This window comes from Sporothrix schenckii (assembly GCF_000961545.1).
Source record: "Sporothrix schenckii 1099-18 chromosome Unknown Cont41, whole genome shotgun sequence".
NCBI lineage: Eukaryota > Fungi > Ascomycota > Sordariomycetes > Ophiostomatales > Ophiostomataceae > Sporothrix > Sporothrix schenckii.
Genome location: NW_015971142.1, coordinates 4,159,703 through 4,174,084, shown reverse-complemented (window position 1 = coordinate 4,174,084; position 14,382 = coordinate 4,159,703). Strand labels below are relative to the sequence as shown.

General features: G+C 59.4%; 6 protein-coding genes across 6 annotated transcripts; 5 read left to right on the top strand and 1 right to left on the bottom strand.

Moving 5' to 3' along the window:
- Positions 1-765: 765 nt before the first annotated feature.
- Positions 766-1,110, bottom strand: SPSK_08146 (uncharacterized protein; the record flags this gene model as incomplete). Its single annotated transcript, XM_016734787.1, has 1 exon — positions 766-1,110. One exon carries the CDS (start codon positions 1,108-1,110, stop codon positions 766-768), a length of 345 nt encoding a protein of 114 aa, XP_016591652.1.
- A 334-nt stretch (positions 1,111-1,444) lies between these two features.
- On the top strand, positions 1,445-3,298 carry SPSK_07283 (malate dehydrogenase (oxaloacetate-decarboxylating); the record flags this gene model as incomplete). Its single annotated transcript, XM_016733947.1, has 1 exon — positions 1,445-3,298. The coding sequence occupies one exon, from the start codon at positions 1,445-1,447 to the stop codon at positions 3,296-3,298; it is 1,854 nt and encodes a 617-aa protein (XP_016591651.1).
- A 649-nt stretch (positions 3,299-3,947) lies between these two features.
- On the top strand, positions 3,948-6,066 carry SPSK_07170 (UV radiation resistance protein (UVRAG); the record flags this gene model as incomplete). The annotated part of the gene is made up of 2 exons (XM_016733837.1): positions 3,948-4,406; positions 4,468-6,066. The coding sequence occupies 2 exons, from the start codon at positions 3,948-3,950 to the stop codon at positions 6,064-6,066; spliced, it is 2,058 nt and encodes a 685-aa protein (XP_016591650.1).
- A 1,728-nt stretch (positions 6,067-7,794) lies between these two features.
- SPSK_08072 (uncharacterized protein) lies at positions 7,795-8,268 on the top strand (the record flags this gene model as incomplete). The annotated part of the gene is made up of 1 exon (XM_016734717.1): positions 7,795-8,268. The coding sequence occupies one exon, from the start codon at positions 7,795-7,797 to the stop codon at positions 8,266-8,268; it is 474 nt and encodes a 157-aa protein (XP_016591649.1).
- Positions 8,269-8,914: 646 nt separating this feature from the next.
- SPSK_10816 (uncharacterized protein) lies at positions 8,915-9,218 on the top strand (the record flags this gene model as incomplete). Its single annotated transcript, XM_016737084.1, has 2 exons — positions 8,915-8,977; positions 9,051-9,218. 2 exons carry the CDS (start codon positions 8,915-8,917, stop codon positions 9,216-9,218), a joined length of 231 nt encoding a protein of 76 aa, XP_016591648.1.
- Positions 9,219-10,965: 1,747 nt separating this feature from the next.
- Positions 10,966-14,379, top strand: SPSK_06928 (F-box and leucine-rich repeat protein 7; the record flags this gene model as incomplete). Its single annotated transcript, XM_016733598.1, has 1 exon — positions 10,966-14,379. The coding sequence occupies one exon, from the start codon at positions 10,966-10,968 to the stop codon at positions 14,377-14,379; it is 3,414 nt and encodes a 1,137-aa protein (XP_016591647.1).
- Positions 14,380-14,382: the final 3 nt, after the last annotated feature.

The window sequence follows — 14,382 nt, the reverse complement described above, 5'->3', positions numbered from 1 at the left end:
CCATTCCTCAGTGTCAATAAAGAATAATTTTTATATTAAAGTGGCGTTAGATGCTAAAACACCTATTGACTATTTAAAAATATTGAAACGTGACTCTATTAAACTAATTGTTCTTTTTATTTAGTTTAATAATTCAACATTTGTTTGTACTTGAATATTTCTTTGTACAATCCACGTCAAAACCTAATAATTCACACGATTAAAAATATGAATTCTATTAAATATCCCTTCTCAATAATAGCGAAATAAACTCAAAGAAGTACTACGTAATGCTGAGCCTTCTCATCATAATGAGATGCCACTACTAAGATTAGTCACCTGGCCCACTTTTGTAGAGCCGAAATCCACCACGAAAAATTTCAGCGACGAAAAACTTCTTCAATTCAGCAAACCGCAACACAGCGCAGCACGACGACAACACGACAACGACGGCCGTCTTCGCGATGCAACTGCATGTGGTAGATTATAAACTGCTGCAGCGGAAAGGTAAGGGTGCATTCGCACGTGTCGTAACAATATCGGATCGCGGGCGTCGTTGTCGTATCATATCTCTCCTGCCGCTTCATGTCCTTCACCTTCCCTCAATTCCCTACACCTCCGCAGTTCTCCAACCAGCCAGTACAGTGGCTCTCGAGCCTCTTTCTTTCACCTGCGCCGTCCTGGCGGTCACACTCCTGTGGCCAACGGGCTTGTCCGGCTTGCGCGACGTTTTGTCATGCTGCCGGACGAGGGTTGGTTCAATGGGGAGCATGCTATTGTTTCTCGTCAGAGAGCAGAGCGTGTTTTCGCTGCCAGATCAAACGCATCAAGGACCATCATAGTCCGCGCCCGCACCGCCGAAACGGTCTTGGAGAGGGCAAACTCGACAGCGATGTTGGTTTGCTTCTCTTTCTTCGCGGGCGAGGCTCCAAGCGTTCCAACATTTGTAAAACGTGCTGTGTCTATTGCTCTTTCCGTCTCATCTCTTCTGGCGGTTGCACTTTCCTTTGCAGCCGCTGTACCTGTTTGGCCAATTGGGTGCGGCAAGGCCCACACATTGGAGTATCGTAGCTTCCCCATTAGTGCCCGCAGTTGCTGTATCGATATCGCGTAGCGTATCCAATACGTCATCCCGCGGTGGGTAGGTACGCAACGTCAAGTAACTGTTTCTGATCAACAACGTCTGTTGGTCCTCTGACGTTTGTCCGCGCGGTCATTGCCGTGTATACCACACAAGGTACAGCACCTCGTGCTTTTCGTGCTTTTCGTGTTTTTCTTCCATCGGCGTCTGTCAATCCATCTGCTCAAAGCCGCTCCAAGAATGCCGTATCGCCCCGCCGGCCAGACGTTGCTGACTCGCGCTAGTGTCCAGATTCAGGCACAAGTTCAGGGCTGTTTACAGCCGCGACGATTCTCACGACACTTGCACGGGCAGCTGTCTTCGTTCTCGTCCTCCACACGCAACATGTCCCACGAAAGCCGCTTCGGCAACCTCCCACTGAGCGTGCGCGGCCCCATGGACTGTGCCCTCCGCGGCACTGTCCTGCTCAACCACTCCATTTTTAACAAAGGCTCGGCCTTTCCGCCTGACGAGCGCCGCACCTTTGCGCTGAATGGCCTGCTGCCGGCCGGCGAGCAGACGCTGGAGCAGCAGGTGCACCGCGCCTACGAGCAGTACAGCACGCGCGCCGACGACCTGGCCAAGAACACGTTTCTGACGTCGCTGCACGACCAGAACCACGTGCTTTTCTTCCGGCTGGTGCAGGACCACCTCGACGAAATGTTTTCCGTCATCTACACGCCGACCGAGGGCGACGCCATCCAAAACTACTCGCGGCTGTTCCGCCGGCCCGAGGGCTGCTTCCTGCGGATCGACGACATTGACGGCGTGTTTGACGCGCTGGCGCAGTGGGGCACCGCCGAGGACATTGATTACATCGTGGTGACGGACGGCGAGGAGATTCTGGGCATCGGCGACCAGGGCGTCGGCGGCGTGCTCATTTCGCGGGCCAAGCTGATCCTGACCACGCTCTGCGCCGGCATCCACCCGAACCGCACGCTCGGCGTCGTGCTGGATTGCGGCACCGACAACCAGCAGCTGCTGGACGACGCGCTGTACCTGGGGCTGCGCCAGCGGCGCGTCCGCGGCCAGCAGTACGACCGGTTTGTCGAGGCCTTTGTGCGCGCGGCGCGCCACCTCTTCCCGCAGGCCTACATCCACTTTGAAGACTTTGGCCTCGACAATGCGCGCCGCCTCCTGGACACGTACCGGCCGCAGATGGCGTGCTTCAACGACGACGTCCAGGGCACGGGCTGCGTGACGCTGGCGGCCATCCTGTCGGGCCTGCACGTCAGTGGCGAGCACCTGGACGACCTGCGCATGGTCGTCTTCGGCGCCGGGTCGGCGGGCGTGGGCATTGCCGACCAGGTGTGCGATGCCATCGCGTCCAAGAAGAAGATCAGCCGCGCGGAGGCGGCCAAGCAGATCTGGCTGATTGACAAGCCGGGCCTGCTGACGACCGAGATGGCCGAGCAGAAGAAGCTGTCCAAGGCGCAACAGCTGTTTGCCAAGGACGGCGGTGCATTCAAGACGTCGTCGAGCGACCGAAACAGCAGTAGCAGCAGTATTGGCTTGCTGGATGTCGTCAACACCATCAAGCCCAACGTCCTCGTCGGCACCTCCACCAAGCCCAAGGCCTTCACCAAAGACATCGTCCAGGCCATGGCCAGCCACGTCGACCGCCCCATCATCCTGCCGCTCTCCAACCCGACACGTCTTCACGAGGCCGTGCCCTCCAACTTGCTCGAATGGACCGACGGCCGCGCCCTGATTGCCACAGGCTCGCCCTTTCCGCCCGTCACAGGTCCCTGGGGCAAGGACGGCGACGACGTCGAGATCCAGGTCGCCGAGTGCAACAACTCCGTCGTCTTCCCCGGCATCGGTCTCGGCGCCGTCCTGTCCCGCGCCAGCCGCCTCAGCGATGCCATGCTCGTCGCTGCCGTCACGGCCGTCGCCGACTTCAGCCCGGCCCTCAAGGATGCCACGGCACCGATTCTCCCGGGCGTCGACAATGTCCGGCCCGTCAGCGTCCACATTGCTCGCAGTGTCATTCGCGCCGCCCAAAAGGAAGGCCTCGCTACCGAGCGCGGCATCCCCTCCGAAGAGGACGGCGACGACCTGCTCGACGAGTGGATCCGCGAGCAGATGTGGACGCCCGAGTACCGGCCGCTGCGCTATGTCAGAATGGAAGACGCCAGTCGCCAGGCGGCCGGCGTGCGGACCCCGGCCGGCACATACACGCGGCGGGACAGCGTGTAGCGCGTGGAAGGGCGTTTGATATGAGGCTTTGATGACATATGACTGTTTATTCTCACTTTCAAATTTTGTGGCCGGCCCCAGAGTTCAATGCTTGGTTTCGTTCTGCGTTCGATTGTTATTCCTTTCTCTTCTCACAGTTGGTTTTCCATTTGAATGCGTTCTATTTACGACATCGTCTGTAGTAGCCTGAAGTTGGCCAAATGGAGAAGTACAGCCATGGTGGTGGTTAAAATGTAGCGACACCGTTCTATGTAAACATTGACTGTGGAAAGCTGCTTCTTCGCCCACTCAAACACAACGAACCCCACACGTGACCCCCACATGGCAAGTTCCAGGGCTTGTCTCCACCCTTCTGTAATCAGGAGCTTTGGGCACGCTAGTCGCTGCCGTTGACGACAACACGCGAAGAGCATCTCATAACCAGACGACTTGGACGATATTGACGACTTTGGCGACGATCGGCCGCGATGACGGCTGCGACAACGTTTTGGCGACTGTACTTGCGCTCGACGGCCTCTAGCACCGTGCCATCGCTTTCAATTGTCCTTCACCGAGGCTATGGGCCACGCGGCGTGACCTCCTTGTGCTGAGAGTCTCTTCTTGAGACGTCACTTCGATCCTCCTCGCCTTCGCCGACGCACGCCTCACGATGGCGGCGCCGCAGCCGGCGTTCCTCCTGCCGCAGAACCGCAAGCTGCGCCACCTGCGGGGCATCTACCTGCGAAATCTGACATTCTCGCCGCCGCGTAAGCACAGCGTCGACGACTCGGGCGTCGGCCCAGGAGGACAGCAGAGACGGGCATCGCTGCGGAAAGCACTCCACCACTCCCGGTCGAGTGACGACCTGCTGACCGACAGCAATGGATCGGCCACAGCTTCACCGTCCGCTTCAGCTTCAGCCCCAGCGACAGCGACAGCGACAGCGACAGCCACGTCCACGGCCTCTGCACGCAACCGGAGCGCGACGCTGTCTGGGGCCAATGCGCTGGCACGGCAACACATTTTGGAGCAGGTGCTGGACAGCAGCACGGCAGACGCCTTCTTCTCGCTGCACAACGACGGGGCCGACGAGCCCATCTACGTCAGCGAGGTCGCCGAGCGGGCGGCGGTAGGTTTGCCCGTCCCCTTTCGCTGCGAGCAACGCAACCACGCCAGTACTAACAACGCAGAACTTCAATTTTCGCTTCTTCGACCTTGCCGGCTTCGATCCCTTCATCTCACGATCGTCGCAACTGACCGTCAAAGTCTGGGTGCGACGAGCACCACATATAAGTACATCTGCAGCAACATCCTCAGCACCCTCAACAACAACACGTCCGTCCTCGACGTCTTCCTCCTCTCCCGCGTGGTTCCTCCTCCTCGAAGACGACGTCGATCTGCGCTTCCTCGGCTGCATCGGTTCTCTCCAAAACATCCGCTTTCCACCCAACGCCCTCGTTTTCCATTTACTCGATGGCATCTACATGGCCGGCGCACCACGCAATCGGCTCGTGGCACCGGCCGGCGGCGCGCGCAGCAATTTGGCAGGATCACCACCGCTGCCGACGTCGTCCTACAACGCACTCATGCGCCTCGCCAACCTCGAAAACTCACTACAAGACTGCCTGGCCACGCAGGACAAGCTGTCCCAGCAGATCGAGCAGATCCTCGAAGCAGAGCAGCAGGCCGTCGCGGCCGGCGAGCCCGCAGGAGCGGCTCTGCTCCTGCCCGAGGCCGAGGCCGGCCGCCACCGCGCCCTGAAGGGTCTCGCACACCGGCGCCGCCTCAATGACGCCGCGCGCCGGAAACGCGCCGACCTGGCGTCGTCTCTGGCGGCCAGACGGGCGGCCATTGCGGCGGGCCGCGACCTGCAGCATCGCGCCTGGGCCGACGTCGAGCACGCGGCAGACAAGCTGGCGTCGTCGCGTGCCACGGTGCATCGCACGCGCGACGACATTCGCGGGCAGCGGCGGCGCATCTGCGAGGACCTGATTCGCATTTTCGGCATTGCGCGCGCGCGCGGCGTCGACGAGCCGCTCGCGTTCCAGATCTGCGGCATGCCGCTGCCCAACACGGTGTACGGGCCGCTCCTCGACCGGAGCAGCAAGGGGCAGGCCGAGGACACGCTGTCGGCGGCGCTGGGCTTTGTGGCCGTCCTCGTCGCGGCGCTGGAGACGTACCTGGGCGTCGCCCTGCCGTACCGCATCACGGCCTACGGCTCGCGCTCGGTGGTGCGCGACGACATCAGCAAGAACATCCCCGACGCGCAGCGGGACTTCCCGCTGTTCATGCCGCGCGGCGGGCACAATGCGCAGTACCGCTTCGACTATGCCTGGTTCCTGCTCAACAAGGACATTGAGACGCTGTGCCACGCCCAGGGCCTCAAGGTCGTCGACATCCGGCACACGCTGCCGAACCTGCAGTACCTGCTGTACGTGTGCAGCGCCGGCACCGAGGACCTGCCGGAGCGCAAAAAGGGCGGTGTGCGCGGGCTGTGGATGGGCCACATGCAGCGGCACGGCGTGGGCAGCAGCCGCGACGACGTGCAAGACGGGCAAGAAGCAGACGGAGGACATGACGCGCGTAAAGACGCCGCCGTTGTAACCACGCGCGGGCTTCTTCCGACGACCACGCGCACAACGACGCGCGCCACCAACACGACCAACACGGCCAGCAATACCACGGCGACGTCCATGGCGTCCTCGCCGGCGTCGACGCTCCACCTGCCCTTTGACGAGACGACGACAAAGTGGACACTGCGGACAAAAGGCATGCGGGAGAGAGACTGACAGGCGACGAAGACTCTCGTTGGGGGCGGGAGAGAGTGGGGGTAGATATCTGTACATACTAGTCTTACCTGTGGTGGGCCGTTTCGCCGGCCCAAGGCGTTCAATGACAAGCGATTCTTGATACCGTGCAGCTGTCCAATGGAAACCATCCTCTGCCTGTGAGTACTACTCACTCGTGACTCAACCTGGGACCCGACCTGTGAATGAATCATAGAATATTCGTGTCAAGGCAAACCAGCTCTGTCGAAATCTTGGGTTGCGATCTTTGCAAAGTCCCTGATCGGCGGCGAAGTGCTGTCTGATCTCGGAGCATTGCGGTGGTCCTACGCTGTACAGCAAAACACAAATGTACCTTGTCCCGACACAGTCGTGGTTCATGGGGGCGGACGGGACGGCATGTACCATATCTGCATCCCTTGTCACTTAACCTCGCCGCACTATCTCACTCTCTCCCTTGTGGGTGTGTTGTCTCTCCATCCTCTGGCTAATATCAGATGCAATTGAGCCGCGCCAACTGCCGCGGGCCGCGTGCTCGACACGCCGAGGACAGAGTTGTATTTTGCCGGAGATCGTTTATTTTTTTTTGCGGTTTGGTCGTGCATTCTTCTCGGTCGTGCCTCCTCGCCTTGTTGTCGTCACTTTATTTGGTGTCGCCCTGCTCTCCGCACTCTGTCCGATTATGTCAGATTCATGGCATGACGAAGGAGTGCCACAAACAAAGTGTATCCTTACTCTGCTCCCTTGCCTTTCTCCGTGACCTTCTTTTGACGTGTACAGATTCGTCGTCATTGTGTACCCTTTCTGTTTTCCTTTGCTAGCCACTATGTACAAACCGAGCTGCAACCACAAAATCTCCATACATGTGGAGGGCTTCATATGGATAATGCTGCCATGCAGGTTGTCAAGAAATATATATTCAAAGTGCCAATGTGCCCATACAACACCATTACATCACCCTTGAAGCACACATTAAGCACTCTATCTAATCCATATATTTGTATTCCTCGCCATTTATGTTCCGTCTTCTGCCTTCCGTCAAATTCCTTCTTCCTTTTGCCTTCTTCAGCCTCGGGCGGGATCCCATACTCGAGCCGGTTCCCATGAGGGAGCCTCTTCCCTGATGTGCCGGGTAAGAAGGTTAAGAAAGGAAACGGGCGTCGCGCCTGTGCTGCCGTGTTGAGGTTTTCGTGTGCTCTTGTGCTCTTGTGCTCTTGTGCATGTACTCCTGTGCTGAGCTTCCTGTACACCCATACATCGTCTCCCCTGCCCCGAAGCAGTCCGCCGTACCTTTGTCTCGCATTTCTCGTGGTCAATAGAGAGTATATCAGTGTACAGACCCGCCATTCTATAGCTCCGAGCTTGATCTCTCTCTTCTTCCTGAAAATACAGTCTCTCTCGTTGCCTTTTGTTTCTGTCCAACTTGTGTTTAACTATTCATTCTTTTCGGGTGCTGTTCTGCTTCATCGCCAGCTTCATACTTTCTGTTATTTATCAGCGCCAATTTAATTTTTTCTTCCATCCTTTCCGTCTCTGTTCGTTTCACAGCTTCAAAGCTTCAGAGCTTCCTGTCAATTATTGTCATACTTGACTCGCGGAGCGCGCCTTCTGACGTGGCTCCCACCCTCTTTCTGTTTACATCACTGCGCTCGGCTGCACAACGCACAACAAACTTACTCCTTTTCTAAACAAAACAATTCGGACAGTCCAGCTCACCGGCCGTCGCCAAAAATGAAGCTCCTCCTCCACTTCTTGTTCGCCCTCCTCGCAGCCACACTCGCCGTCGCCGCACCCACATCAGCACACCTCCAACGGCCCATCGGCAGTGCAGGACACCACAGAAACCCTGTATCACGACCATCACCCAACAACGCAACGCCTGTCCCATCACACACTCGCCCCGGCGAGAGGCCCAAAGCAAAAGCCTTCCAGCTGCCGTACGTCGTCAAGGCACCCAAGGCCGATGGACGGCACCAACGAACAAGCCGCGTTGTCTTGCCGTCGTGGATGACGCCCTGGAGGAAGGCCGCCTCGACCTTGTCAACCGCTGCGTCTACGTCCGCGTTGCCCGCCGCGGCCAACCGCCACCGCATGCACTTTACACACTCGGGCAACGAAAAGCTGGCCTGCTTTTGTGCAGGCGGGGCGGTCTGCTGCCACACCGCGACAGGACTGGACTGCAACTCGGGGTACTGTGGGATTTAGAAGGGCAGGAAGGACCGAAAGAAACGAAAGGAGAGCTGCACATCCTCGAAAGTCCAAACGTCAAGTGTTAGGAAGGTCGACATGTCGCGCACGCAGGTGCTGCTCGCCTTGCCTCAAACCGAATCGGCTCCACGCGACCCGAAACGAACCGTGATTAAAGACTTTACGAGCTATCACCAGCTACAGTACAGATATCCACCCATCGTCCATCATGATGCTGCACAGACCGGATGACAGACTAGGGTCTGCCTTTCAGGACAAAAACAGCACCGAAGAGCTGGCAGTGGAAGCATCAGGGCCGGTTGACAGGTTAATTCGTCGTGGAAATCGACAATCGCACTCTTATTTTTACAATAATCAAAGCATTCTCAGACACGCTTGGCAGAGCACAGCATACAAACACTGTTTTACCTGTCTCGACTCTGTGTTCTCACCGCTCCCCCGTAGTCACTAATCCTCCATATTTCATGCATAAAATGCAACACTCCACCCTGTCCTCAGACCCTTTCCACCCTGCACGAAAGCACAGTCCAAGAAATGGTCCGAGTGCTAGAAAAGCGCTAGAACGTCCAACACAGCTGTTCGAACGATCCCAGCGCTTCCAGCGCTTCTCGAACGGCAGCATGCCACACTCAAACCCAGATCCATGCCAGACTGTGACCACCGTGACAACTTTGCTGGCCTGATCCTTGGCAAGCCTGCCTACGACGTAAGTTTACCGTATTGACTATTCACGTCGTAAATGCCAAGTGGGCTCTTGGTAAATGAGATGCCAAACGCAGATGAGGAGTCGACACAAAAGCGGAGTGGACGAGACCCTGCGTTTGTCGAGCAATACTGCATACGGAGCAATTACGGCATACTTTATGCACTCCACGCTGGGTCGGTGGCTCGGCCCTTACCAGAGGAGGCAGGACGCAGCTACTTACTGGGGCATGAAGCCCCTGTAAATAGTATCTTAATTACTTGACCGGCGCTTGAAGCACCGTCATCGTCCAGCGGCAACGTCCACCAAACAGCGTTCCGAGACAGTATCACGACGGATTGCTTTGAACGGGAGCAATAAAGAGAATTACTGACAGCACCACGCGCAAATCAAAGTATGTAAAAAACCATTGTCACCCACAATGATCATCGGCAATTGGCGCCGTCCTAAGCTGGCATTTTGTTGGCCTGCAAGGCCCAATGCGCTAAACGAGCTAGAAACGTCATTGGTGTGGGCCAGCCGCTGCCAAAAGAACACCGCTGTAATTACTGGGTTTGGGCCAGGCCTCTCCAAGCACAGGGCAAATACAGCACCCACTCTGCCACTGAAGCCCACTCACGCCGGCTAAAGCTCAGCCCATAGGACCACCAGCATGTCAGCAGTTCCCTGTCTTGCTCGTGTGGGCCTGTGGAGGGCCCTTACTGAGGATCATGATCATTTTCAGATGCGGAATATGTGAACAACTGCCGCTGCCACGACCTTCATTGACTCGTAATACTGTGTGGACAGCCTTGCGACTTTATCTCTTGTTCTGTCCATCGTCCCTTCCTTCGCAGCACTGAGCATCCATTTTCTTCTGCACCTGCCGCTTTGACCGTTCCCGACGACACAACACAATGCCTCTCAACGTCGTTGGCGAGCACTTCTACTGAGCATTCTCGCCGTCGTCATTGGCTTTGCCACTCTCGCCTTGTTGCTGGTATTGTTCACCTGGTCCTCTCTGTGGCCGCTGCGGCCCTTCCGCTTGTCCCGCGCCAAACGCTCAAATAAAGCCCCCAAAGGGCCCCCAGTGGCCCAGAATTACGCCAGAGTGGCCCCACCACAGCCTCCTTCCGTCTACGACGTACGCGCACAACAGCGCAAAAAGAGACACAAGAGGAAAGAGCAACTGGCGGGCAGCACATAGCAAACCCAAACAACAAACCAACGTCTTTTCAAGGACCAAAATCGTACCTTTTGTCAATCTCTTCTCTGTCCATCCGTCCATTTCCATCGACTGTTGCACCACAAGGTATGTGTGTCGTCGTGTCTTTACATGGTCCCCGTGCCCCACGGCTATGACGACTGCGAGACCCATTCGATTCGGTTGCTTACATTCCGGCCCTGAAGGACGTCTCTTGCGTCAATCTCCCGGCGAGACATCGACAGAACTAACATCTACACATTGCGAGGCCCACGCTGTCTCGCGATACTTGCCCAATCCCTGGTGTTCTGTGGCTTGGCATCACACACACAACGACCACGTCGTGACGCAATATCGTGGAGCGGCCCTGCAACTGTAACCCCACCGCTTCGCCTCGCGCCGCAGACCAATCTGGGCCACGGCGAGCCGCCTCACTTTATCCCCGCCGTGCTCATATCTGCTTTGGAACGACCTGGTGACACATTGGGACACATTCGGACGACGACTCGCACGCAAGGACCATTGTGCGCCCTAGATCGCCGGCTTGCGGCCACTCGGTGAGCTTGTCTGCAGCGCACAGGCGTTTCGCTTGAGCACCCGAAACGTCGACACAACGAAACCGGCGAGCCGATTGAACCGTCGCGACCGCCGACCTGGTCCTTCTAGAAGACGTCCACAATTGAGCATGACCACCGTTGCATAGCCTTCTCGACATTGCAGGCCACATATCTTGTTTCCGGCACCCCTCTCTCCCTCTCCCATTCTCACACTCCCCTACCCCTCCTCCACTCCTCCACGCGCTGGCACAATGCGACGGGCACGCGGCCCGTCGCCGACATCGCCCTTCCGGGCCCTCGCCCACCAGCACGCCACCCACAATGCCGCCAACAACGGCGCCGGCGGCCAGGGCGGCACCGTGTCGTCCATGATCCGCTCCTTCAACGTCGAGACCAACCCCACCCGGCCCATACGTCCCAGCCCGCTGACCGCCTCGACGTTCCCCGACATGCCCCTCGACCTCGTCGACCGCATCCGCTCGTTTCCGCTCTTCGTGTCCGCCCCGGACGACTTTCTGGCCGCCATTGGCAAGCACCTGCGCCCGCAGATCCACGCCGCCCACGACCTGATCCTTACAGAAGGCGACGACGCCAAGGCCATGTACTGGCTGGTGCGCGGCGTGGTGGCCGTCACCTCGCGCGACGGCGAGGCCGTCTATGCCGAGCTGACGCCGGGCGCCTTTTTCGGCGAGATTGGCGTGCTGATGGACGTGCCGCGCACGGCCACCATTGTGGCGCGGTCCAAGTGTCTGCTGGTCGTCCTCAAGAAGGAGGACCTCCAGACGGAGCTGCCCCGCTACCCCGACATGGAAAAGGCCATCCGGCAAGAGGCCGAGGAGCGCCTGACCATCCTCAAGAAGAAGCAGCAGGAACGGCGCAACGTGGGCACGAGCGGCAGCACAACGACACCCAGCAGCACACAGTCCGGCGATATCACCGGTGCATCGACAACAGCAGCAGCAGCAGCAGCTGCCGCAGCAGCAACAGACGCCCAGACCGCACCGACAACGACCCCGACCAACAAAAAGAAGCGCAAGTCGCCCAGCCCCGGTATTATCGAGGACCCGGCCGTCGGCGGCAGCGCCCTGGGCAGCGGTTATGTCAATGTGCGCAAAACCCTCAAAGAGCTGCCGCTGTTTGCGACCCTCCCGCCCGACATCCTGCACTTTCTCGGCCTCAGCGCCCAGCCCAAGACCTTTGCGCCCTTTACCGACATCATCTGCCAGGGCAGCCCCGGCAACGACATCTACTTTATTGTCCGCGGCGAGGCCGAAGTCATCTTGGAACAGCCCAAGGCCCGCCTTCCCGAGACCGCATCGACCTTTGCGCGCCCGCGCCTCACCCAGGGTCAGTATTTTGGCGAGGTGGCCAGCTTGGGCCTGTCGCGCGGCCGCACGGCCACCGTGCGCTCCATTACCAGTGTCGAGTGCCTGATGATTAGCGGCGAGGCGCTGGACGAGCTGTGGCGGCGGTGTCCTCCGGGGCTCAAGGACCAGGTCGAGGCCACAGCCCGCGAGCGGTATCATCCGACGGCCGATGGCGACGACGACAAGAGAGCAGACGAGACTCGACAGCCTCCAGAAAACGACCAAGAAGGAGACATTGAGATGAGAGACGAACCAGACGGCGGCTCGCCATGGCGCCCCACGCCCTCCTCGCCCGTCTCCTCGCTCGCGTCGCTCCGCCGCCACTCTGTTCCCAACGTCACCTTCACCACGCCCTCCAAACCGTCTTCACCCACCAAGGCCTCGCAAAAGGACGAGACGGCCGAGACACGACAGCCGAGCGACCCAGATCCGTTCCTCAGCGTCGACATGGAGAACATGCGCAACCGCCGGCGCAACTCGCTGGCACCGCCTGTGCCGCAAACCGAATCATCCGCATCCTCACCGTCGTCTTCCTCGTCACTGTCCTCCTCCTCCTCCTCGTCCACACTCCAGGCTCTGCCAGTCACGCAAGCCGGTGAGGCCACCAACAGCAATAGCAGTCCGCTTAAACTATTTGCATTCCCACCACAGACTGCACCTCCACCATCTGATCAGAAAGACAAGGAGAAGGCGGACAAAGGGGCAGCGAGCATCATTGACGATTTCAGCAGCATCAAGATGCAGGAAGAGACACAACAGAGCCAACAGAAAGAGCAGCAGCAGCAGCAGCAGCAGCAGCAGCAAGATACACGAGGGCCTTTCAAAAAGGCACGCCGAAGCCCCAGCGCCGTCCGGGGCGCCAACGGTGACCACGCATCCCTCGCCGCTACCAGTCGCCAGTTCCCGTCCGAGGCAGCCCTAGTGCTTGTCTTGAAGCAATTCGACTTCCTTGAGCTCGTCCGCCTCGCCGGCATCTGCCGCCACTGGCGCCGCGTCATCACCACGGCGCCGCAGCTCTGCACCCACATCGACCTCGCGCCCTACAACGGCCGCATCACCGACTGGTCCTTGCTGCAGATCGTCGCGCCCTTGGTTGGCCAGCGCGCCGTCGAGATCGACATCAGCAACTGCTTCCACATCACCGACGAGGGGTTCCAGGCCCTGTGGCAGCACTGCGGCCGCAACGTCAAGGCCTGGCGTATGAAGTCTGTGTGGGACGTGTCGGCCAACCAGATCCTGGACATGAGTGAACACGCCACCGGCCTCGAGGAGCTCGACTGGAGCAACTGCCGCAAGGTCGGCGACAATCTGCTGGCGCGTGTTGTCGGATGGGTGGTGCCGCCTGCACCGGCCGCGTCGGCGTCGGGGGCGGCGACCAGCAACAAAATTGTCGCGATTGCCAATTCCAACCGCAGCCGACAGGCCCAGAAACAACAACCGCAGCGCCAGCCGCAGGACGACGCCGCTTCCAAGAAGGAAAACGGGCCCGCCCCGGGCACCATCGTCGGCTGTCCGCAGCTCACCATCCTCGATCTCTCGTACTGTAAGCACATCACCGACCGCTCCATGGTGCACCTGGCCGCCCACGCGTCGTCGCGCCTGCGCGCACTGTCCCTGACTCGATGCACCTCCGTCACCGACGCCGGCTTCCAGGCCTGGGCCCCCTACCGGTTCACGGCCCTGACGCATCTGTGCCTGGCCGACTGCACCTACCTGTCCGACAACGCCATTGTCTCCCTCGTCAATGCCGCCAAGGGCCTCACTCACCTCGACCTCTCGTTCTGCTGTGCGCTCTCCGACACGGCGACCGAAGTCGTCGCCCTCGGCCTGCCGCTGCTGCAAGAGCTCCGTCTTGCGTTCTGTGGGTCCGCCGTCTCCGATGCGTCCCTGCGGTGCGTCGCCCTGCACCTCCAGGACCTCCGCGGCCTCAGTGTCCGCGGCTGCGTGCGCGTCACCGGCGTCGGCGTCGACCACGTCATGGACGGCTGCACCCGGCTGGCCTGGCTGGACGCGAGCCAGTGCAAGAACCTGGCCAGCTGGGTCGCGGCGGGGGGTGTCGCGCGGTGGGGCTACGACGAGCGCCAGGAGGACCCGAGGGGCGGCGGCGCCGCGAGCAAGTACAAGTACAATCCGACCGGCTGGCAGCCAGCCAGCCGACGCACGCTGGGGCTGGACCCGGCTTTCCAGCAGGTCGCCAAGGTGGCGGCGCCGGCACCGGCCATGCGCGGCCAGCGGCGACGGGCACGGCAGCCCGTCAAGTTTATCATTGAGAAGGGGTCGCAGGACGGTCTGCGGTGACGG